This window comes from Bos taurus, chromosome 15 (genome assembly GCF_002263795.3).
Source record: "Bos taurus isolate L1 Dominette 01449 registration number 42190680 breed Hereford chromosome 15, ARS-UCD2.0, whole genome shotgun sequence".
NCBI classification, from domain to species: Eukaryota; Metazoa; Chordata; class Mammalia; order Artiodactyla; family Bovidae; genus Bos; species Bos taurus.
The window spans coordinates 8,848,602-8,875,177 of NC_037342.1; the positions used below are offsets into that span (position 1 = coordinate 8,848,602).

At 37.3% G+C, this 26,576-nt stretch overlaps 1 protein-coding gene across 1 annotated transcript in view; it reads right to left on the bottom strand.

Moving 5' to 3' along the window:
- CNTN5 (contactin 5) overlaps positions 1–26,576 on the bottom strand; it is a 1,670,765-nt gene that overhangs the window by 64,236 nt on the left and 1,579,953 nt on the right. The window contains exon 18 of the mRNA NM_001102211.2: positions 15,615–15,764. Coding sequence (NP_001095681.2) covers positions 15,615–15,764 — 150 coding nt within the window. The remainder of the gene's footprint in view (positions 1–15,614; positions 15,765–26,576) is intronic.

Sequence of the window (26,576 nt, forward strand, 5' to 3'; positions counted from 1 at the left end):
TAAATTTCCCCTTCACTGCACCAAACCACAAAATATGTTTGTAGTTGAAAGGGAATATTATCAAAGAAATAACTGTTAAATGAAGAAAATTATTAAAAGAAAGCCTTTTCCAGGCTATGAGACTGCATTAGCAATGTTACAGTTCAGTGTTACCTTTATATCTCAACATATAGTTTTTAAATGATCTTGATACACTAATATACATTAACTTTCATATATTACCTACTTGGATGAAAGGGTTTTAATTACTGGCAGATATTCACACAACATTTTGTATACTAGAAAAACTGATGTAGAATTTACATACTATATCTACTAGGAGAAGGCAATGGCACCCCACTCCAGTACTCTTGCCTGGAAAATCCCATGGATGGAGGAGCCTGGTAGGCTGCAGTCCATGGGGTCGCTGAGGGTCGGACATGACTGAGCGACTTCACTTTCACTTTTCACTTTCATGCATTGGAGAAGGAAATGGCAACTCACTCCAGTGTTCTTGCCTGGAGAAACCCAGGGACGGGGGAGCCTGGTGGGCTGCCGTCTATGGGGCCACGCAGAGTCTGACACGACTGAAGTGACTTAGTAGTAGCAGTAGTAGTAGTAGTAGAAAGGAAAAAAAATTTTCCCTGGACCGTGGAGGTGGGAAAGAGCACTATCATTGCGTCTGTTGAATAAAATGACCTTTAGTCACCAGGGTCCCAATTTCATTTCCTAGGCCATGTTCTCCATGAATGTCAGTTCTTGCCTTGTTCATGTAGGAGGATATATACAGAAGCAGTGACCAATCTTTCTTTCTTCTTTCACAGTTACATACATGTCAAAAATTATTCACATGTGGAGTTCACACTCATGTATTCCCTCAGAATCATATGGAACTAGATACCCCTTTGCCTCTCAGTCAGGAAATTACAAGTGATTCAACTAAGAAAAATGATGGCATTGGAGCAATAGCAGTAAATACATCCTGATTTATATGAAGAACAGGCAGATGACTTGAGTTTTTTTACTAATAGTCAAAAGTTATTGTTGCATGTAACAACTTATGACATGGCAGTGTGCCTTGATACCAGGTCTCCGAATCACTGTTATACAGTACTAATTCAAAATTCTTTTTTTTCTCGTGTATGGTATGGATAAGGCACACAGGAAAAAAACTGGTTTAACTGTATGTATAAAAGGGCAGGGATACACAATTTCAAATATACATCAGTGGCTAATGTCAGAGTTCTGAATACTGTGACCATCAATTCACAGTTAAATAAATTGCATAAACAAGTTAATTTGTTGATATTGTGGCTTCTCTTAGTGCTATTTGTTTATAAAAAATAAAAAGTTATCCACATACAAATGTTTCACATTCATCTCTGACAATTAATAGCTAAATAATATTCAACTAATAGCTACCAGAGCCACCTACTTCATCTATAAAATTGGAATTCCTTATTTATACCCTAAATTTAGGATCTCGAATATTTTTCTTTGAAGATACTCTCCCCACAAGCATGGATTTTGTGGAAAGACTAGGCACTGGAAAGTCCTTTTCTGTTTTATTTAGCCCTTAGACATCATCTAAAAAGAGAATGCTTGGAACCTCTAGCTTACAGTTTGAAAGCAGGCTATACACTCTTTTGTGAATATTTCTTGAAGTTCATTAAAGAAACATGAGTAGGATAAAATACAAGTGATGGTTTGATGTCAAAACTTTCTTCTTTTGGTAGTATTGTCCCATAGTCTATTAATGCTTTTGTTTTTTAGAAAACGTATTAAGAGTTTTCAAAGATTTTAACTTTTTGAGTAAAAAAAGAGAAAAAGAAACTAATGAAAAGTGTGGTGAAAATTTCCACTTTGAGGAACCAAGAAAGCAACATTTAATTTGCCTTTTTTTTTTAAATTTGATTTTATTTTTAAACTTTACAATATTGTATTAGTTTTGCCAAATATCGAAATGAATCCACCACAGGTATACCCGTGTTCCCCATCCTGAACCCTCCTCCCTCCTCCCTCCCGTACCCTCCCTCTGGGTCATCCCAGTGCACCAGCCCCAAGCATCCAGTACCGTGCATCGAACCTGGACTGGCAACTCATTTCATACATGATATTATACATGTTTCAATGCTATTCTCCCAAATCTCCCCACCCTCTCCCTCTCCTACAGAGTCCATAAGACTGATCTATACATCGGTGTCTCTTTTGCTGTCTCATACACAGGGTTATTGTTACCATCTTTCTAAATTCCATATATATGCGTTAGTATACTGTATTGGTGTTTTTCTTTCTGGCTTACTTCACTCTGTATAATAGGTTCCAGTTTCATCCATCTCATTAGAACTGATTCAAATGTATTCTTTTTAATGGCTGAGTAATACTCCATTGTGTATATGTACCACAGCTTTTGTATGGGAAATGTCCTTGTCAAATTATTCATAATTGACCTAGATTTTGTAAAATTTATTTTATCATATAACATTAGTTTTTGAAGTCTTCCTACTGCTATCAGTTTCTTTTAAGGTAGTGAAATGAAAATCACTCAGTAGTGTCTGACTCTGCCTGCCAGGCCCCTCTGTCCATGGAATTCTCCAGGCAAGAATATGGGAGTGGGTAACTATTCACTTCTCCAGGGGATCTTCCCAACCCAGGGATCAAAGCCAAGTCTCCCACATTACAGTTGGATTCTCTACCATCTCAGCTACCAGAGAAACCCATATTCAGCTTCATGTTAAGTAAGTTTATCCAATTTGAATGTATAATGAAAGTGAAAGTTGCTCAGTCATGTCCAACTCTTTGCAATGCCATAGACTACACAGTCCATGGAATTCTCCAGGCCAGAATACTGCAGTGGGTAGCCTTTCCCTTCTCCAGGGGATCTTGCACCCAGGTCTCCCACATTGCAGGTGGATTCTTTACCAGATGAGCCACAAGAGAAGCCCTTTAATGTATAATAAATGATACAAAAGAGGCATTATAGAGCATTGTGTTTCAATAGTTTATGTATAAGTATGTAAGTTATAAGTTATGTATAAGTGTATAAGTTAGTGTATAAGCATGAACTGTTCTTTCTACAACAGGCTTGCTCGATATAATAGGAAATAGTAACAGAAAATAGTAACTGAAATGGTAACAGAAAACTTGAGGCTTTAAAGACAGGGAAATAACCTAAATGTCCATTGATCGATGGATGGATAAAAAATATATAGTGTATTATAATACAGTGAAATACTATTCACCATACAAAGAAAGTAACCTGACCATTTGAGACAACATGGATGGACGTGGAGGGCAGTGTATTAAGTGAAACAAGCTGGACAGGGGATGACAAACATTGTACGATCTCACTTACACATGGAATCTTAAAAAAAATGGCACTGGTAGGAACAGGGAATGAATTGGTGATCGCCAGAGGTGAGGATAGGGGTTGAGGAAACGGGAAAATGTGGTACAAAGGTACAAACTTCCGGACACAGGATAAATAAGTTCTGGGAAGACATGGTGACTACAGTTAACAATACTGTTATCATATATTTGAATATTGCGGAGAGCATATCTTAAAAGTTTTCATCATAAGGAAAAACTGTGAGGTGATTAATATTAACTAAATTTATTATGATAGTCATATTGTAATACACAAATATATAAAATCATTATGTTGTTCACTTTTAATATAGTGTTATATATCAATTATATCTCAATAAAACTGGAAAAACAAACAAAAAAGAAAACCTCAGGCTTTAATAGATACAACTCAGGCAGTGTGTTCTGCTGTCAGGATCACAATGTTTGAAATGAGCACTCTGATTCTAATTAGCTTAAATTTCCTAATTACATGCAGATGATCAGTGGAACCCATGTTCATTCATTTCTTTTTCAAGTTGATGGCACACAGTTATTATCTCTGCAGTCAACACTTTGGAGTCCACTGATTTTAATTATATCCTTTATTTATAAAACAACATGCTTATGATATGTAGAGATATGCCTTAATCTTTCAGAGTCCTTCTGTTGTGAAAGTTCTATAATTCTTGTTAGAAGCAAAAAATTAATATGATCAAACGTAATAAATGCTTTCATTGAGTTCAGAGAAATACACATTTACTTAAAACTAAATATATTTAAATATAGTCAAATTCTGATTTAGATTTATGCAGCTAGATTCCTCTCTCCCTCAGTTGGCTACTGATAAATGCCATTAAATTATTAGTTCAGAGACTCAAGTTTACACACATTGTTAATGGGTTCACTCTGGGCTTCCCTGGTCACTCAAATGTTAAAGAATTTGCCTGCATTGCAGGAGACCTGGGATTTGATCCTTGGGTTGGGAAGATTCCTTGGAGGAGGGCATGGCAACCCATTCCAGCATTCTTGCCTGGAGAATTCCATGGCACTGAGGAGCCTGGTGGGCTATGGTCCATGGGGTCGCAAAGAGTCAGACACCACTGAGGGACTAACACTTTCACTTTCACTAATTTTTCTGCATTTCTTTTTGAACATTATTCTTCCATGACTGAATAATGTGATTAACACTTTTCCAACAATCTGTAAATCCCTTGTAAAACATGTCTGGCATGTTAAAATGTAGACTTTTGTCTCTTTTCATTTTATATGTTTGGTTGCAAATGCTCAGAGCAACCAAAACATATTATACTACCTTAGTTTAAGCATGCATGAAGTTAAGCTTGTGCTTCAATGAACTCTTCCTAAGTGTAGTAGTCTGAACAAAGTCTGTCACACTAAAAATATGCTTTAATTAACACTCAACTAATGAAAGAATACAGGATGAAATCATCTACCAATATCTCTTTTTCTTCCCCTGAAAAATTTCCAAATCTACTATAGTAGATGTTTACATGGCTCATTAAATAATACAGCTTTGCTAGAGATCTGAGAGAAGTCACAAAATTAGGAGCATAATCCAGCAACTACTTTGGACAGCAAAGTGCAGAAGAAAGGAACAAAGAAGAGAGGTTACTTACACGGTGAGGGTGAGGTCAGGAGAGAAATCAAACAACAACAAAAGTTCCTACCTGAATTGAAGTATATAACATACAAGTATTTCCGTTAACTCATTATCACTTAAGCCCGCTTTATTAGAAGAGTTAGAGTTTCCAAAATTTAAAAAAGAAAAATCAGTGGTGTTTCCTAAGGAGTTCAAATAATGCTGTTATTCCTATCAATAGTGTAGATAAAGTGGTATGTGTAAGTAGTAATAAAGTGTTCTTCTGGGACCAAGAAAGATCATAAAACCTAATAACAGTTTTACTGTTCTAGCTGGTTGGTTGAAATACTTCTTACCCTCTTTGTCCTTCAGTTTCCTCATGGAGATAATAATAGTACTTACTTTTTAACGTTTTCAAAATTATATATCACAGTGCCTAGAAATGTAATTTATAAATTTAACTTCTATGCAGAGTTTATATCATGCAAAATGCCAGGCTGGATGAGTCACAAGCTGAAATCAAGATTGCAGGGAGAAATAGCAACAATCTCAGAATGCAGATGATACGACTCTAATGGCAGAAAGTAAAGAGGAACTAAACAGACTCTTGGTGAGGATGAAAGAGGAGAGTGAAAAAGCTGGCTTAACACTCAACATTCAAAAAGCTAAGATCATGGCATCCAGTCCCATTACTCCATAGCAAATAGATGGGTAAAAAGTGGAAACAGTGACAGATTTTATTTTCTCGGGCTTCCAAATTACTGCAGCTGGTGACTGCAGCCATGAAATCAAAAAACACTTGCTCTTTGGAAGAAAAGCTATGACAAATGTAGACAGTGTATTAAAAATCAAAACCATCACCTTGTTGACAAAGGTCCTTATAGTCAAAGCTATGGTTTTTCCAGTAGTAATGTGTGGATGTGAGAGTTGGACCACAAAGAAGGATGAGTGTCAAAGAACTGATGCTTTTGAATTGTAGTGGAGAAGACTCTTGAGAGTCCCTTGGATAGCAAGAAGATCAAACTAGTCAATCCTAAAGGAAATCAACCCTGAATATTCATTGGAAGGACTGATATTAAAGCCGAAGCTCCAATACTTCGGCCGCCTGATACAAAGAGCTGACTCAGTGGAAAAGACCCTGATGCTGGGAAAGATTGAAGGCAAAAGAAAAAGGGGTAGCAGAAGATGAGACAGTTAGATGAACTCCCCAGGTTGGTAGGTGCCCAATATGCTACTGGAGATCAATAGAGAAATAATTCCATAAAGAATGAAGGGATGAAGCTAAAGTAAAAACAACATCCAGTTGTGGATGTGACTGGTGATAGAAGCAAGGTCTGATGCTGTAAGGAGCAATATTGTATAGGAACCTGGAATGTTAGGTCCATGAATCAAGGCAAATTGGAAGTGGTCAAACAGGAGATGGCAAGAGTGAACGTCGACATTCTAGGAATCAGCAAACTAAGATGGACTGGAATAGGTGAATTTAACTCAGATGACCATTATATCTACTACTGTGGGCAGGAATCCCTTAGAAAAAAATGGAGTAGCCATCACAGTCAACAAGAGTCTGAAATGCAGTACATGGATGTAATCGCAAAATGACAGAATGATCTCTGTTCGTTTCCAAGGCAAAGCATTCAATATCACGGTGATCCAAGTCTATGCCCCGACCAGTAATGCTGAAGAAGCTGAAGTTGAACGGTTCTATGAAGACCTACAAGACCTTTTAGAACTAACACCCAAAAAAGATGTCCTTTTCATTATAGGGGTTTGGAATGCAAAAGTAAGAAATCAAGAAACACCTGGAGTAACAGGCAAATTTGGCCTTGGAGTACAGAATGAAGCAGGGCAAAGACTAATAGAGTTTTGCCAAGGGAATACACTGGTCATAGCAAACACCCTCTTCCAACAACACAAGAGAAGATAACTTGGGAATCATCATTTGGGGCTTAAGATTAGAATTCCAGGTTTGCCACTTACTGACTAGGTAACTTTATACAAGTTTTTAAGATTCTCCTATTTTGTTTTCTCATCTATAAGATGGGACTAAAACTTCCTGCTTTACAGAGTTGATATAAGATTTAAATGCTATAACGCAGAGCATGTGCTCAACGCTGGACTTGGAACATGCTTCATGATTTTCGACTGGCATATAGTATGATAGGGACTAAGGAGACAGGAGAAATCTAACTTGAGTGTGTCACATTTACTCCTGGGCTGATATCCTCTCCCTGCCCTTTTGTCTTTCTTGCTCAAATATTCCAGTGCTCTTCCCTCACCTTGTTATTAATCAGAAATGGACATGCCTAACAATTACTCATGTTTCATTTAGAAAGGCATTTGTTAAAATCACCATCTCTGTTTGCAAAGTGCCTCTGAGACTGAAGATATACTTCTTGAAAACATTTTGTAGAAAAGATTTCATGATTTAAAAAACTGGTTTCATGATTTTAAAATACTGTCAGCTGTACTATTAGCTTCTTTTTTTCCTGAATATTGAGATTTGGTCTTAGAGGTCTGTTGCTTGCTCTTAATATGATCTTCATCTTCTCTTAGTGTTACTGAGAACCATTTCTTTTATTTAATATAATTAAATTACTCAGTTGAAGAAAGCTATAATGTTCACTTAATAGTATGTTCTTTGAGATTTTCCCAATTATTTCAGTTGAATGCTTATTTTTTTTAGATCATATTTTTTTTTTTAGAAACACAGACTGGAGAGACCTTTAAAACCCTCACAGCTTTATGCCTTTCTCTGTACACTCCAGTGCCTGACAATAGTATGTAGATTTTTAAATTGCCCCTATAAATAATTCCACCTGAGTCCCATTTGGTCTGGCCTTCAAAGCCACATTAAATGCCATTTTAAAGGCCAGCCCACATGCCCCTGAGAAAACTAATTCAGCTCCATCTTACAATAGTATTTTATTGTGTTCATTCCATAACTTTTGAACTCAATGAACTTTCCTAAGTAATTATCACAGACAAGAACCGCAAAAATAAGAATATGAACAAAGCAAGAGCCTATCAGAAGTAGAAAGATAATGTACATGGAAAGAAAATGCAGTAGGAAGCTTAATGAGTCTTTTCTGGAATTGGGATGAGACACATGTAACCTCAGATGCTAAAGTGAGGTTGCCTAGCTAAAACCACAGAACTATTAGGAAATGGAGAAACCCAATTTTCTGACCCTTTCCTTTTACTCTCCTCTAGCCATCTTTGTGAGATTATTTAGCACAAGGAATGTGTTGGAAGAGGCTGTCAGCTTAGCAGATGGATGTGCTGTGGCGTCGCCCTCCAGCCTCGGCTGTCACTAGGAGCGAAGTGGGAGTGTCATTTCCCCCTCGAGCTAAGTATCATAAGAAGCAAAACAGCTGCTGCAGAGTACAGATGCTTACTTCTCACATCCCAGCTGGATGCTGTGGAGCTTCAGAATTTTGTAGGATGACCCAGTCCCACACTATGCTACTAGAGCAGAGACCAAAATAGTTTTTGAAGACATACTATACTTCTAAATCTTGGTGGATCAGAAACGTGAAATAATATTGTGGGCAAAGCAGACACTACAGAAGGTAGGTTTGAATAGGCTTGCTGGGATCAGAGCTGATAAAGCTGCCTGCTAGTAGGAGATAGGATACTCTCCAAAGAACCCAAACAGGATGTGGACAAATGCCATCTCGTGGGGCACTCAATATTTGCTTGAGAACCACAAACTGCAACACCTGAAGTGGATGTCCACCTTCTTCTTTTCTGACCTGGAAGTTGGAATAGAATTTGGAGCTCAGAGAGGAAGCAGAAAGAAGCAAGAAAAGAGAAATCATAACCCTTTAGTCAAGCCTGCACTAGGATAGAGGGACCGAAGCATAGAACTGGATATGAGCTGCAAGTTTTTATTAAGCTAAAATGGAATTGTTTAATACCTGAAAAATGAGACTGTCCTAATACCTAAAAATCTTTACATAATAGTTGGGCCTGAAGCCATACTTGAGATGAAGCATACTGGAAAACAATGGTGGGAGAAGAATAAAACTTATTAATATGTTTAAACTCTACCAAGTTCAGCATGTTTAATAAACCAGTTACCTAGCTATAACATGATATAGTACAGAAACTGCTAAGGCTAGAAAATATTTTCTTCTGATTGTTTACTTGATACTCATATTTATTTGGTTGAGCATTAACCTCTTAAATATAAGTATATATTTTCCTTATTTGGCCAAAAATTGTTGTTTAGTTGCTCAGTCATGTCCGACTCTTTGTGACCCCATGGAGTGTAACCTGCCAGGCTCCTCTGTTGATGGGATTCTCCAGGCAAGAATATTGGAGTGGGTTGCCATTTCCTTCTCCAGGGATATTCCCAACCCAGGAATCAAACCTCATCTCCTGCATTGGCAGGTGGATTCTGTACCGCTGAGCCACCAGGTAACCCCTCTATGGCCAAAAATATATGTGACATTTTCCATATTAACATCCAAAGAGAATGACAGGACAGAATATAATGCAATAAGAAACTGGAAAGTTATTGAATTTGCAACAATTTGCAAGTTGTTTCATTTCCTTTCATTATAAGAACCCCCTCCCCCACAAAAAAGAGGCTACATGTTGCAACAATATAACAATCCACTATGGATGAGGCTCAGTTCAGTTTAGCTCAGTTCAGTCACTCAGTCTGTCTGACTCTTTGCGACCCCATGAATCGCAGCACGCCAGGCCTCCCTGTCCATCACCAACTACTGGAGTTCACTCAAACTCACATCCATTGAGTCAGTGATGCTATCCAGCCATCTCATCCTCTGTCAACCCCTTTTCCTCCTGCCCCCAATCCCTCCCAGCATCAGAGTTTTTTCCAGTGAGTCAACTCTTCCAAAGTACTGGAGTTTCAGCTTTAGCATCGTTCCTTCCAAAGAACACCCAGGACTGATCTCCTTTAGAATGAACTAGTTGGATCTCCTTGCAGTCCAAGGGACTCTCAAGAGTCTTCTCCAACACCACAGTTCAAAAGCATCAGTTCTTCGGCGCTCAGCTTTCTTCACAGTCCAACTCTCACATCCATACATGACTATTGGAAAAACCATAGCCTTGACTAGATGGACATTTGTTGGCAAAGTAATGTCTCTGCTTTTCAATATGCTATCTAGGTTGGTCATAACTTTCCTTCCCTCAGCCATGTCCAACTCTTTGTGACCTCATGGACTCCAGCACACCAGACCTCTCTGCCTATCACCAACTTCTGGACTTTACGCAAACTCATGTCCATTGAGTTGGTGATGCCATCCAACCATCTCATCCTGTGTTGTCCCCTTCTCCTCCTGCCTTCAATCTTTCCTTAGCTGGATAAAAAAAAAAAGCAGCATAGAGAGGCCTTACATGGAGGTGAGGAGGGGCTTGTAGCAAAGACGCACCCTGTACTGTGCACCACACTTTGAAAGTCTCTCTTGATTCTCTGACCACTCAGGTGGGCTGAGAGCCCAGGCTGGATGATGCAGTCTACTGTGGAGACTTCTCAACAGAATGGTGTCTTGAAGAAGCCCACTACAAGCCAAGAGACTAGATGATGCTTACTATGTTGACAAACATATATTTAATCTGAAAATTTTCCTCTATATGAAAATGGCAACTCATGCATGATCACTATTGTTTAAATTTCTATTTAATAAAGTAATAATATTTAAATTCATGATAAAAAATAATAGTAATAACTCGCTAGTGTTAAGCACTTACCATGTGTGCCAAGCTCTTCACCTGCATTATCTTATTTAATACAATAGTCGAATGGAGTAGATTGCTATATAATTTCTATTTTACAAGTGAGAAAATTGAGCCTTGAACAGTGCATACAGCTTACCTATGTTTATTGCTAGTAAGTGGCAGAGAAGACCATTAATCCAGATCTGCCTAACTCTGAACCTGAAACTATTAATTATAGGTATTAAGCAGCACCTTCTTTTATTTCTTTCTCTATCAATTCATTACACTTTGAAATAAAAAAGCAAGTATTGAGATTAATATCAAGAGCTTTGATAATAGAAATTTTATACAACAGAGAAAACCAAATCTTTCTAAATTGTAGATTACATAGTGAACACAATCTTTTCTCCTTTGCATCTATCTTTCAACAATTGCTGTTATAAATATGTAACTTATAGAATATTAAGGTTCAATTAAATAAGAGAATTGTTCAATTAAATGAGAATTGCTGTTGCTAAATTCATATTTACATATTTTTTATTTCTATGAGAATGTATATTTCAAATTCATTTCTTAAAGTAAGATTTTTCTCTCTTGATTATTATCTTTTTAAATGGTAGAAAAAGATTCCCACTATTCAATACAAAGTTACATAGTAACTTAAAGATTGTAACCCATTTTCAAAATTAAACACAGAGTTATATCTATCCCCCTCCACGTTGCTAACTCACTAAAACTTTTAAGAAAATTGAGCTATAAATAAATAAATATAAACATACATTAAAGTGTAAATATATACAGGTATCCCTTGCTTTTCAAAAGTTTGCTTTACAGCACTTTGTTTTATCCACATTAGTAACTGCTTCACTAACTGAAAGAAGTCTGAAGAGATTTTCACTTCTATGAAAAAAGGTGAAAAATGAAAACTGAAATGAAAATTCCAAAGAAATTGAGCACTAAATGAAATGAAAATTCTTCACTTGATGGCATTTTGACTTACAAAATTTTCATAGGAATGCCTTTCTTTTGTATAGCTGGGGAAACCTGTATTTGTATGACTATTTTGACATCCTAATTATAATACGTTGACTAAACCAATTTATCTTATATTTATTGACTACTAAGAGTATTTTGATGACTATAAAATTCAAAATGTATCCTATAAGATATTGCAAGGAAAATTTAACTTTTTGGGACATGTGGACAAAGAAACAATCTAAGGTAAAAACGCTTTACTAAAAGTGCTTTGGGTTTAGAATATTCTAGTAAAGAGGAGAATTTAAAGGGACATAAAGCTTTCAACTCAGTATCCTGAGTGTGAGACCTTTTCTCTTCCAAGCAGCTCCACTGCTTTTCAAAGATTACTTGGTCCATTAGAACAGCGTCATCTTTTAAAATACAGGACATGTACTCAATAGAGGCAGAGTGCATCACTTGAGAAGATGTCTCAGGATGTTGGTGTCCCTTTTAATCTGTGCTGCCTGACAAAACAGGGACAAAACTCAACACTTGGTTCAACACCGTTAGTAGCTCTAGCCTTGTGTGTTACCAAAGCATAAGAAGCATAAAGTGCACAGCATAGCCTTCCTCCACTCATTTTCAGAAAAGAGTATTTCATGCATTTTCATGCTATTCCTCTTCTCTTCCGTAAGATTTTAATGGACTAGAGTATGTCATGTATATAGAACTCATGATAAAATGGAGAGACAGGCACTATATAATGGAAGTAGCAGCAGAAATAGATGAGGGGCAAGTCTTTTAAAATGCATCATCTGAATACGATTTAGCTTGAAATGTGGCAGTGTTTTTGTTAAAGTACTTTTTAATAGCACAAAGAGATTTATACTATTGAAAATCTAAAAGGATTAGTCATCCCAAATGGATTATTTATTTTTGAAATGAATATTTATAGAGAGCATCTGAATTAGGCAGTAATCTTTGCCTTTGTTTAAACACAATTAACAATATGCAAAGTAAGGCAGTGCTTTTTAGAAAATATGTGAGCCTAAGTACTAATGTTGGCAGTCATTTCAATATCTGCACAGTGAGTACATAAAATGAGGAACAACTAACCTGTTATACTCTTAATTAATGAACACCTGTACACAATGAAAGCATGGCTGATTTTATGAATGCATGGAAATACAACCAAGCAATTAATGTTTAATTTAAAATTCACACTATTGAAAATGTAGCAAGAAAAAACAACTTGTAATTGGCAAAGCACAAAAGCAGAAAGTTGGATTTTTCTGTGAATGAATCATTTCCAATGTATTAGGCTACTCTATTTTTAATATTTTTGGTGCTTAATTTTTATATGAAAAGAATTTGAACATCTTTTAAATGATTATTCTCACTTTATGAGAATTATTGTAATTCTCACATTGTGTAATGATTATTCTCACTTTCTGATTTTTTTCTTTCTTTCTGTTTTTAAAGAATGAGACAGTGTGTTTTAGAGAAAGAACCAACACTTTCAATGGTTTATTATAAGCTGCATTCGATTTCTAAGAAGTCACAAATCACATTTTTTGGTCCAATTCAATAATTGTGATACAAAATGTATGCATTTCATTCTTAGTCTCCTATGTACATGTTTCTCTGACCTCGGTCCTGGTGTGGGTGGCAGCATATAAAGGAAAGGAAACTAACAGTCATTTTTAATCTTTCAACAAAGACATACTACCAGTGCCAGACATTGTTCAAGGTGAACAATGAAACAGTGAACAAAAAAGACAAGATTCTCCCCCTTACTGTACTTATACTGTAATGATTGAGATTCATGTTATCACTGAGTGTAAAGACATTAATGTTCCTCCCTCTTGTATCTGTAATCTACCCCCTCTTCATTTCTCTATTGTTTTCATTATTCTCATCAACATTGTTGATATTCGTGTTTGCCTAAACTAGTCCCTTACCAAATATGTTTTACATACAATTTAATAGGGTCATAAAGGATAAATCTCAATAAGACTTTGTCCAAAGTAATCAAAACTCTATTAACAACTTTTTAATTCTGCTTCTTTCAAGTGATAAACAAGATACCTTAAAATTTGTTTTTAAATAAAGCTGTTAATCTTCCTATGTGGTCTTTATAAACATTCTGTCAGAGACACATTATTCTAAATGACTGGAAGCATGCTGGTGTTTTCTAAGTTGGTCAAGTTAAGGCAAAATTTGTCTTTTCAAAGTATAATTTATAGCAGGTCAGATGGTGAAGGCAGCATAAAGAATTTTAAGAAAGTGCCTATAATTAGAGGTAACTGCTAACACTGGAGAAAAAAAGGGTGAGCCAAACTATTCTGAATTTTACAGACCTGCTATATTGAATGAGTACATAACTAGAAGAAGAAACTAACATCTTCAACTTAACCTGAAGATAAGTGCAAGGGTTGGGGGGAAATTTAAGCATCTAGATGTTCAAGCTGGTTTTAGAAAAGGCAGAGGAACCAGAGACCAAATTGCCAACATCCGCTGGATAATCGAAAAAGCAAGAGAGTTCCAGAAAAACATCTATTTCTGCTTTATTGACTATGCCAAAGCCTTTGACTGTGTGGATCACAATAAACTGTGGAAAATTCTGAAAGAGATGGGAATACCAGACCACCTGACCTGCCTCTTGAGAAACCTATATGCAGATCAGGAAGCAACAGTTAGAACTGGACATGGAACAACAGACTGGTTCCAAATAGGAAAAGGAGTACGTCAAGGCTGTATATGGTCACCCAGCTTATTTAACTACATCATGAGAAACGCTGGGCTGGAGGAAGCACAAGCTGGAATCAAGATTGCCGGGAGAAATATCAGTAACCTCAGATATACAGATGACACCACTCTTACGGCAGAAAGTGAAGAGGAACTAAAAAGCCTCTTGATGAAGGTGAAAGAGGAGACTGAAAAAGTTGGCTTAAAACTCAACATTCAGAAAACGAAGATCATGGCATCCGGTCCCATCACTTTATGGAAAATAGATGGGGAAACAGTGGAAACAGTGTCAGACTTTATTTTTGGGGGCTCCAAAATCACTGTGGTGACTGCAGCCATGAAAATAAAAAACGCTTACTCCTTGGAAGACAAGTTATGACCAACCTAGGTAGCATATTCAAAAGCAGAGACATTACTTTGCCAACAAAGGTCCGTCTAGTCAGGGCTATGGTTTTTCCTGTGGTCATGTATGATGTGAGAGTTGGACTGTGAAGAAGGCTGAGCGCCGAAGAATTGATGCTTTTGAACTGTGGTGTTGGAGGAGACTCTTGAGAGTCCCTTGGACTGCAAAGAGAGCCAACCAATCCATGCTAAAGGAGATCAGCCCTGGGATTTCTTTGGAGGGAATGATGCTGAAGCTGAAACTCCAGTACTTTGGCCACCTCATGTGAAGAGTTGACTCATTGGAAAAGACTGTGATGCTGGGAGGGGTTGGGGGCAGGAGGAGAAGGGGACGCCAGAGGATGAGATGGCTGACTCGATGGACTTGAGTCTCAGTGAACTCCGGGAGTTGGTGATGGACAGGGAGGCCTGGCGTGCTGCGATTCATGGGGTCGTGAAGAGTCGGACACGACTGAGGAATTGAACAGAACTGAACTGAACTGAGACCTGTATTTGTGGATAAAAGGAGAAAAAGTTCTTAAAACAAATAAAATGAAATTATTATCTTAAAGGAAATAGTTTTATGATGTCCAGGTAAGTGAATTTGGAAAGATTACACTAAAGCAATACTGGTTAATTCAAATTGCTTTAAAAGTGATTATTTGCTGTATTACTCAAGGAAAAAAAACCAGGGCTCTGTGACAACCTAGAGGAGTGGGATGGATTGGGAGGTGGGAGGGAGGTTCAAGAGGGAGGGGAAATATATATATACATGTATGACTGATCCATGTGATGTATGGCAGAAGCCAACACAATATTGTAAAGCAATTATCCTTTAATTAAAAATAAGTAAATTTTTAAAAAGCGATTAAGGGGCATACCCAATAGAATTCTGACTCTCCAATATTCTTACCTGCTTCATTTGTGCGGATCATTCGAGATGGAGTGCTTGGGTCTCCAGTCCCAATTGGATTGGTGGCCACCACTCTGAATTCATATTCTACCCAGGGATTCAGCTCCACCGCCATAGCTGACTCCATGTCCCCTGTTATGATTTCTGGGACTATGGAGAGGAAGGAAATTTCATGTCATTAGGTGAACTTTATTTTCTTGGGCTCCAAAATCACAGCAAATTGTGACTGCAGCCATGAAATTAAAAGACACTTCCTCCTTGGAAGGAAAATTATGAGCAATTAGACAGCATATTGAAAAGCAGAGACATTACTTTGCCGACAAAATTTCATCTAGTCAAAGCTGTGGTTTTTCAAGTAGTCACATATGGATGCGAGAGTTGGCCCATAAAGAAAGCTGAGTGCCAAAGAATTGATGTTTTTCAACTGTGGTGTTGGAGAAGACTCTTGAGAGTCCATTGAACAGCAAAGAAATCAATCCAGTCAATCCTAAAGAAAATCAGCCCTGAACATTCATTGGAAGGACTGATGCTAAAGCTGAAGCTCCAATACTTTGGCCATCTGATGCAAATAACTGATTCACTGGAAAATACCCTGATGCTGGGAGGGATTGGCGGCAGGAGAAGGGGATGACAGAGGATGAGATGGCTGGAGAACATCAGTGACTCTGGACATGAGTTTGAGCAAGCTCCAGGAGTTGGTCATGGACAGGGAAGTGTGGTGTGCTGCAGTCCATGGATCGCAAAGAATTGGACACAACTGAGAAACTGAACTGAATTGAACTGAGGTGAACTAGAAATGCTTATAGATTGCAATCAAAGATATTAGGCCCTGACAGACATGACAAGCTTCTGCATATACCCTTATATCACGTGGTCATGTGTCACTTCCAGTCTCATCAGTAAAACAAAAATCAGTCTTCAGAAGTAAGCAGTAGCACATGTCAAAGTCTGTTATAGTTAGAATTCTTTCATCTCATCTTTACGTACAGATTGACACAACACTACTTGCCATTTTCTACACTAAAATCTTTTTTGTCAACCCTTAAACCCCAGAGAAGATGCCAACCAGTGCTTCAATTTAAGCAAACAGTTCTTGTATTTCTAGGGAAATTTCTTGAGCAGTTTGCCTCTCCCAGTTCTGCCAAACATGCTCAGCCACTTGGCAGTTCCAAGCAGTGGTTTAAGAATATATCTCTCTAATTTAAAAACTCCAGTTTGTGGTTTCCAAGTGGAAGCTCTGAACTCTCCTTGGAGTGACTTTTGTACTACATTTAGATTTTTATTAAAACATAAAACTGTGTGTCAATATAATTACCACATAGTAAAGCATTTTTACATAGTGTTTATGCTCTATCTGGGACTGCTTTTCTTGTTCCCTCTTCTCTGCTGTCTAGGAAATACTTCTGGAAGAACATTTGTTCCAGAGGTGAAAGTGCGGAAAGTGCAAAACCTCCCTATGAAGTGCAAACATCCTCTGAATTTATAGCTGCCCTGATTCTGTTTAAGCATGGCAGGGCAGTGTTGGGGAGGGGAGAGGCTTTGGATTTGATGACTCTGTAGACTTTTACTACAAGGTGAAATAAAATGCATCTTGCATTTCCCATGAAAATCTCTCTTGAAATGCAACAAGAGAATGTTACTAAATAATCAGTTCAGTGAAAGGTGAATGCTCAGAGCATAGGCAGTGTGGGCTGCCTGACCCATCTCACAGCCCTACAGAGCTGACTTTTTAAAGCAATGAAGTGAAAACATGAAAAAAATGTCTGTCCTCTTTTGCTGCACTGGCAAATGAGCAACATCCCTGAAGTCTGAGTGGTAGAGGATTAAGGCCACTGTTCAGTACACCATTTGGCAGAATTCTGAGCTGTGTCTGCCAAACATAAAGGTGGGAAGAAGAGATACCAAGACACTCAGCTCTCTCGAGACCCAAGAACAAACTGATTCACCAATACTTGCCTTGGGTCCATCAGGACCTTCTGTTTCATTGACTTCTGTTTAATGTCAGTCACTCCAAATAACTCCGGACATAGAGGTCATTCCTCATCCTTTACTCTAATCCCTATAGAACTCTGTCTGTCTCAATTGCCATCCTTCCCTAACATTTAAAAGCCTTGAACTGAACTAAACCCTTATTGCATTAGCAAAAGGATACAAAGATAAACAAGATGCTATACCTGATCTCCACACCCCACACCCCATGCTCATAGTCTGGGTGAAAAGACCAGAGGGAACCACAATACCACATATAATAAACATCAAACTCATGAAAAAAAAAAATAGCCTGTGACTATGATCTTTGGAGTTCATAATCCATCACTAGCAAAATCCCCTTGTTCGCATCCTTCTTCCATCAACTTGCTTCGAACGTTTTACTCCAGGAGAAAACTGAGTCCCCTCTGAGGCAACTTCATGCCTCTCAAGGGGTAGCCCTCTTAAAATACTGTATAGAAGAGTAACCAGTCCAGCTCAGTTGGGTCTCTCTCCTACCAGCTGCCTTCCCCTGCCAAGGTCTCTAATACAGGCATGCAGATATTTTTCCACTTAAAAACAAAACAAAATTCTTTTAAATTTTTCTTGCCTTCCAACCTTCACCCATTCTCTGTTTCTTTTACAGCAAAGCTTCTTGAGACTTATTAATATTTGTCCCTTATTTGCTGTCTCCATTTATTCTCTTTTAATTCACTCTTGAAACTTCCTGAGTGGCACAGAGGTAAAGAATCTCCCTGCCAAAGCAGGAGATGCAGGAGACATAGGTTTGATCCCTGGGTGGGGAAGATCCCCTGGAGGAGGGAATGGCTACCCACTCGAGTATTCTTAACTGGAAAATTCCATGGACAGAGGAGCCTGGCAGGCTACAGTTCATGGGGTCACAAAGAGTCAGACCTGACTGAACACACACACACACACACACACACACACACACACACACACACTCACTCTCGGACTCACTGCAGTTAGGCTCTCACCTCCAGCAATCCACTGCTCCCGTCGAGATCACCAGTGGCCTCCAATTCTAGAACACTGTGCTCACGTCTCTGTTCCTTATTTTATTTGTTCCAACATCATGCTTCGACACAGTTAATCATTCTCTGCTCTTTGAAATGCTTTTCAAAACTTCCGCTCCTCTTGTTTCCAATTATGCCTCTTCAGTCTGCGTTGCTACTTTCTTTTTATCTTCCAGATGCACCACAGTTCTACTAACTGCCTTTTCTTTTTTATTGTACTCTAAGGTGATCGTATCCAGTCTCACGGTTCTAAATGCCTTCTGTATGCTGATGGCTGTAACATTTTCAGCTATGAACTTCCTCCCTAGACTCCAAATTCATATGCCCTATAATCTATTAAACATTTCCATTTAGATAGAGTTAATCTTAATTTCCTCCCCTACTTCTGCAGTATTCCTTATTCGGTGAATGAAAATTGCTATATCCCAAACTTTGAGACATCCTGTATTTCCACATTTTTTCTCTTGTCCTACTCCAATTCATAAGCAAATTATGACATCTCTGACTTCAGAGTGTTTTGACTTTTTCACTTCCACTTGCAGTAAGACTTCTTAAAATAGTTGTCTACATTAACTTTTCCCCCATTTTCTCTTGAGCCAATTCTTATGAGTCTTTAGTCCTTAAAATTTTACTATATCTTCTAGTATCAAGCTCATGAATGACCTCTGGTTTGTGTAAATCAATGATCAATTCTCATTTCCTCATAATAGTTGCCAAATCAGAAACATTTGACCCAGTTGATTACTTTCTCTTCCTTGCTAGATTTTATTCTTTTGTCTGTCAGGATATCACATTGTCTTTTTCTAAAACTAAATGGCTGCTTACTCTCTATATCTTTTGGTTTAATCCTCTTTTCTACAACCTCTTACTATGGGAATGCTTGAGGGCTCAATTTTCATACTCCTGTTTTCTTTGTTTTATGCTTATATCCTTGGAGAGTGCATGCAGTCTTATGGCATTAAATGCAACTTATATGCCAATAATTTCCTAATTTATATCTTCATTCTAAACCTCACTCTTAAACTCTAGTCTCATACATCTAGGTGTCCTTTGATCTCCCTAAAGTCCTAGTCTCCAAGTACGGTTATACAGGGGTTAGGATTTCGACATACTAATTTTGGGTAAACACAAGTCAGTCCAAAACAGGCAGGTAGTGATTTAAAATATTTTAAAATTTAAATATATTTTTAATACACTTGATGTACAACACTATGTTAGATTTCAGGTGTATTACATAATGATTTGACCTTTGAGTACATTCTGAAATGACTGCCATAGTATGTCTAGTAACCATGTGTCCCCAAACAAATATATTACAATATTACTAACCATACTGTTACTCTTACGCTGTATATTACATGCTTGTAACTTGTTTATTTATAATTGGAGGTTTGCACCTCTTAATCTCCTTCACTTACTTTACATCCCCCAACCATAACCTTCTGATAACACCAGTCTATTCTCTATATCTAAGAGTCTGTTTTCATTTTGTTTTGTTTGTTTGTTTGTTTGGTGAATTTCACATATAAGTGAGATCATGTGGTATTTGATTATTTCGTTAGCATAAGACCCACCAAACCCATCCATGTTATCAAATGGCAAGATTCCATTTTTATTATAGCTAAGCAATATTCCATTGTGTGTGTGTGTGTACCGAATATTCATTATCCATCTATCAATGAACACTTACATTGCTTCTGTATCTTGGCTATTGTAAATAATGCTTCAATGGATATTGGAATGCATACATCTTTTTGAGCTAGTGTTTTTACTTTATTTGGATAAATACCCCAAAGTAGGATTGCTGGATTGTTTAGTAATTCAACTTCTGAATTCTTTTGAGAAAGTTATTACTGTTTCCATAGTGGCTATACCAACTTACGTTCCTATGAAGAGTGCACAAGATTTTCCTTTTTTCCATATGCTCATCAGCATTTCTTATTTATTGCCTTTTCACTGAAAACAATTCTCATAGGTGTGAGGTAATAGCTCATTGCAGTTTTGACATGCATTTCTCTGTGATTAGTGATGATGAGCATCTTTTCATGTGTCTGTGCCCATCTCTATGTCTTCTTTGGAAAAATGTCTATTCAGATCCTCTGCCTATTTTTTAATTAAGTTTAACATTGTTGATGATGAGTTGTATGAGTTCTTTCTATATTTTGTATATTAACCCCTTATTAGATGTATGATTTGCAAATATCTTCAAATATTTCAATAAACTACCTTTTTGTTTTGTTGATATTTTCCTTTGCTATGCTAAAGTTTTTAGTTTGATGTAGTACCATTTGTTTATTTTTGCTTTTGTTGCCCTTACCTGAGAAGATAGATCCCCAAAAATATTGTCTCATGATGAAGAGCATATTATATTTTCTTCTAGGAATTTTATGGTTTCATTTAAGTCTTTAATCCATTTTGAGTTAATTTTTTTGAATATAGTGTGAGAAAGTAGTCCAATTTGATTCTTTTGTATGAAGCTGTTCAGTTTTCCAAGCATTATTTACTGAAAAAGTTTTTCTTTCCCCATTTTATATTCATATCATTTATCATAGATTAATTGACCATATGTGTATGGGTTTATTTCTGGGCTCTCATTTCCATACTATTTTGATTACTGTAGCTTGGAAGTACATTTCAAAATCAAGGAACATGATACCCCAGCTTTTTGTTTTCTTGTTCAATTGTTTAGGCTATTTGGACGTTTTGTGTTTCCATACAAATTTTGGAAGTTATTTGTTCTAGATCTATGAAAAATGCCATTGGTATTTTGATAGATACTGGATTGAATCTGTAGATTGCCTTAGGTAGTTTGGTTATTTTAACAATATTAATTCTTTCATTAAATCATTTTCTATGTATAGTATAGTATTATGTCATTTGAAAACTGAGTTTTACATCCTTACCAATTTGGATTCCTTACATTTATTTTTTTGCTTGATTGTTATGGCTAGAACTTCCATAAAGGTGGTATAAGTGGCATTCTTGGTTTGTTCCTGATCTTAGAGGAGATGCTTTCAGATTTCCACCACTGAATTTGATGTTAGCTGTGGGTTTGTCATATATAGATTTTACTATGTTGAGGCATATTTCCTCTATAGCTATTTTGTTGAGAATTTTTGTCATAAATTAATGTTGAATTTTGTCAAAAGCCTTTCTGTACCTATTTTGATGATTATATGACTTCTATTCAATTTTTTAATGTGTTATATATCACAAGGATTGATATGGGAATATTGGATCATCTGTGCATTCCTGGTATAAATCCCACTTGATTTTGGTGTGTGATTCTATTTATGCATTGTTCAATTCAGCTTGTTAATATTATGTTGAGGATTTTTGAATGTTTTCATCAGTGATATTGGCATATATTTTTCTTTTCTGTATTTTTTTTTATCTAGTTTTAAAATCAAGGTGATGCTTCCCTCACAGAGTGATTTTGGAAGTGTCTTTATCTCTCAATTTTTTAGATAGTTTGAGAATAATAGGTGTTAACACTCCTTTAAATTTTTGGACTTCTGAGGCATTAGTGGTAAAGACCTGCCAGCCAGTGCAGGAGACATAAGAGACATGGGTTTGATCCCTGGGTTGAGAGGATCCCCTGGAGGAGGGCATGGCAACCACTCCAGTATTCTTGCTTGGAGAATCTCATGAACAGAGGAACCTGGCGGGTTACAGTCCATAGGGTCACAAGAGTCAGACATAAGTGAAGTGACTTACTTAGCATGCAAGTATGAACATACATCAGCAGACCAATGCATTTTTTCTTAAAAAAAATTATTTTATTTATTTTTTGGCTCTGCAGGCTCTTAGTTTCTTGATCAGGGATCTAACCCACAGCTTCTGCACTGGAAGTGTGGACTCTTAACCACTGGACAGCCTGGGAAGTCTCCAGCCTCTAGCTATTTAGTAGTATATTGTTTACCATCCATGTGTTTCTGTTTTTTTGCAATTTTTATCTTGTAGTTGATTTCTTATCTTAAGTCATTGTAGTTGGAAAAGTGCTCAGTATAATTTAATTCTTCAAAAATTTGTGCTGTGGTCTAGCATGTGGTTTATCCTGGCGAATAATATATGTGTGCTTCAAGAGAATGTGTTTTCTGCTATTTTGGATGGAATGCTCTGTAGATATCAATGAATCCACATGGTGTAATGTATCATTTAAGGACAGTGTTTCCTATTGACTTCCTGTCTGGAAGCTGAGTCCATTAATACAAGTAAAATCTTAAAATCCTCACTACTATTGTGTTATTGCCAAGTTTTCCTTTATTTTGCTAACATAGGCTTTATGTATACAAGTGTTCCTGTGTTGTATTGTGTGTATATATATATATATATTTATATTTATAATTGTTATATTTTCTTTTTGGATTGATCTCTTCAATAGTATAAAATATCTTTGTTTGTCTCTTGTTACAGTCTTTGCTTTAAAGTCTATTTTGTCTAACATAAGTGTTGATACCACAGCTTTCTTTTTGTTTCAGAGTGCATAGAATACTTTTTTCCAGTATGAAAAGGCAAAAAGTTATGACACTGAAAGATGAACTCCCCAGATCGGTAGTGCCAAATACACTAACTGGAGAAGAGTGGAGAAATAACTCCAGAAAGAATGAAGAGGCTGAGCCAAAGCAAAAACAATGCCCAACTGTGGATGTGACTGGTGATGGAAGTAAAGTTTGATGCTGCAAAGAACAATATTGTATAGGCATCTGGAATGTTAGGTCCATGGATCAAGGTAAATTGGAAGTGGTCAAACAGGAGATGGCAACAGTGAACATTGACATTTTAGGAATCAGCGAAATAAAATGGAGGGGAATGGGTGAATTTAACTCAGATGACCGTTACACATACTACTGTGGGCAAGAATCCCTTAGAAAAAATGGAGTAGCCTTCATAGTAAAAAAAAAAAAAAATGAGTTCAAAATGCAGTACCTGAGTGCAATCTCAAAAATGACAGAATGATCCCTGTTCATTTGCAAGGCAAACCCCTCAGTATCACAGTAATCCAAGTCTATGCTCCAACCACTAACTCCAAAGAAGCTGAAGTTGAACAGTTCTATGAAGACCAACAAGACCTTCTAGAACTAACACTAAAAAAAAAAAAAAAAAATGTCTTTACAAGATAGGGAAATGGAATGCAAAAGTAGGAAGTCAAGAGATACATGGAGTAGCAGGTAAGTTTGGCCTTAGAGTACAAAATGAAGCAGGGCAAAGGCTAACAGAGTTTTGCCAGGGAAATACTTTGATTATAGCAAAAACCCTCTTCCTAAAACACAAGAGATGATTTTACACATGGACATTAGCAGTTGGTCAATATCAAAATTAAACTGACTCTATTCTTTGCAGCTGAAGATGGAGAAACTTTATACAGTCAACAAAAACAAGACCAGGACCTGACTGTGGATAAGATAATGAACTCGTTATTGCAAAATTCAGGCTTAAAGAAAGTAGGGAAAACCACGAGACCATTCAGGTATGATCTAAATCAGAACTGTTATAATTATACAGTGGAAGGGACTTCCTTGGTGGCTCAGATGGTAAAGCATCTGTCTACAATGTGGGAGACCCAGGTTCGATCCCTGGGTTGGGAAGATCCTCTGGAGAAGGAAATGGCAACCCACTCCAGTACTCTTGCCTGGAAAATCCCATGGATGGAGGAGACTGATAGGCTACAGTCCATGGGGTTGCAAAGAGTCAGACATGACTGAGCAACTTCACTTCATACAGTGGAAGTGACAAATAGATTCAAGGGATTAGATCTGATAGACACAGTGCCTGAAGAACTATGGACAAAGGTTCGTAACATTGTACAAGGGGCAGTGATCAAAATTATCCCCAAGAAAAAGAAATGCAAAAAGGCAAAATGGTTGTCTGAGGAGGCCTTAGAAATAGCTGAGAAAAGAAGAGAAGCTAAAGGCAAAGGAGAAAAGGAAAGATATATCCATCTGAATGCATAGTTCCAAAGAATAGCAAGGAGAGATAAGAAAGCCTTTCTCAGTGATCAGTGCAAAAAAGTAGAGGGAAAAGTAAAATGGGAAAGACTAGAGATCTCTTCAAGAAAATTAGAGATACCAAAGGAATATTTCATGCAAAGATGGACACAATAAAGGACAGAAATTGTATGGACATAAAAGAATCAAAATATATTACAAAGAGGTGGCAAGAATACACAGAAGAATTAAATAAAAAAGATCTTAATGACCCAGATAACCATGATGGTATGACCACTCACCTAGAGCCAAACATCTTGGAGTGTGAAGTCAAGTGGACCTTATGAAGCATCACCACGAATAAAGCTAATGGAGGTAATGGAATTCCAGCTGAGCCTTTTCAAATCCTAAAAGATGATAGTATTAAGGTGCTTCACTCAATATGCCAGGAAATTTGGCAAACTCAGCAGTGACCACAGGACTGGAAAAGGTCAGTTTCCATTCCAATCCCAAAGAAAGGCAATGCCAAAGAATGTTCAAACTACCACACAATTGCACTCATCTCACATGCTAGCAGAATAATGCTCAAAATTCTCCAAGCTAGGCTTCAACAGTACATGAACTGAGAAATTCCATATGTAGAAGCTGGATTTAGAAAAGGCAGAGGAACCAGAGACAAAATTGCCAACATCCATCGGATCATAGAAAAAGGAAGATAATTCCAGAAAAACATCTACTTCTGCTTCATTGACTAAGCTAAAGCCTTTGACTGTGTAGATCACAACAATCTGTGCAAAATTCTTCAAGAGATGGGAATACCAGACCACCTTACCTGCTTCCTAAGAAATCTGTATGTAGGTTAAAAAACAACAGTTAGAACCAGATAGAGAACAAAGGAGTACGTCAAGACTGTATATTGTCACCCTGCTTATTTAACTTCTATGCAGAGTACTTCATGTGAAATTCCCAGCTGGATGAAGCACAAGCTGGAATCAAGCTTTCTGGGAGAGTATCAATAACCTCAGATATGCAGATGACACCACCCCTATGGTAGAAAGCAAAGAGGGACTAAAGAGCCTCTTGATGGAAGAGAGGAGAGAGAAGAAGCTAGTTTAAAACTCACCATTCAAAACACGAAGGTCATGGCATCCAGTCCCATCACTTCATGGCAAATAGACAGGGAAACAATGAAGACAGTGAAAGACTTTATTTTCTTGGACTCCAAAATCATTGCAGATGGTGACAGCAGCCATGAATTAAAAGACGCTTCCTGCTTGGAAGGAAAGCTATGACAAGCCTAGACAGCATATTAAAAAGCAGAGACATTACTTTGCCAGCAAAGGTCTGTCTAGTCAAAGCTATTTTTCCAGTAGTCATGTGTGGGTGTGAGAGTTGGACCGTAAAGAAAGGTGAGCACCAAAAATTGATGCTTTTGAATTGTGGTGTTGGAGAAAATTCTTGAGAGTCCCTTGGACTGCAAGGAGAGCCAACCAGTCCATCCTAGAAATCAGTCTTGAATACTCAGTGGAAGGACTGATGCTAAAGCTGAAGCTACAATACTTTGGCCACCTGATGATCAAATAACTGACTCATGGAAAAGACCACGATCCTAGGAAAAATTGAAGCCAGCAGAAGTGGACAACAGAGGATGAGGTGGTTGGATGGCATCACTGAATCAATGGACAAGAGTTTCAGCAACCTCCAGGAGTTGGTGATGTACAGGGAAGCCTGGTGTGCTGCAGTCTATGGGGTCACAAAGAGTTGGATATTACTGAGTGTCTGAACTGAACTGACCTGACCTTTTTCCATCCCCCCATTTTCAATTTGTTTCTGTAGAACGGATATGAGTCTCTTGTCAGTATCATATATACGTTCCTTGTTTTCTCATTCATTCACTGTATTTCCTTTGATTGGAGCATTAATCTATTTAAATTTATAATGATTATTGATAAGTATGGAGTTATTATATGGTTTCTTGTTTTCTGGTTGTTTCCACAGTTCTTTTTTGTTCTCTTCTTTTCTCTCTTGTG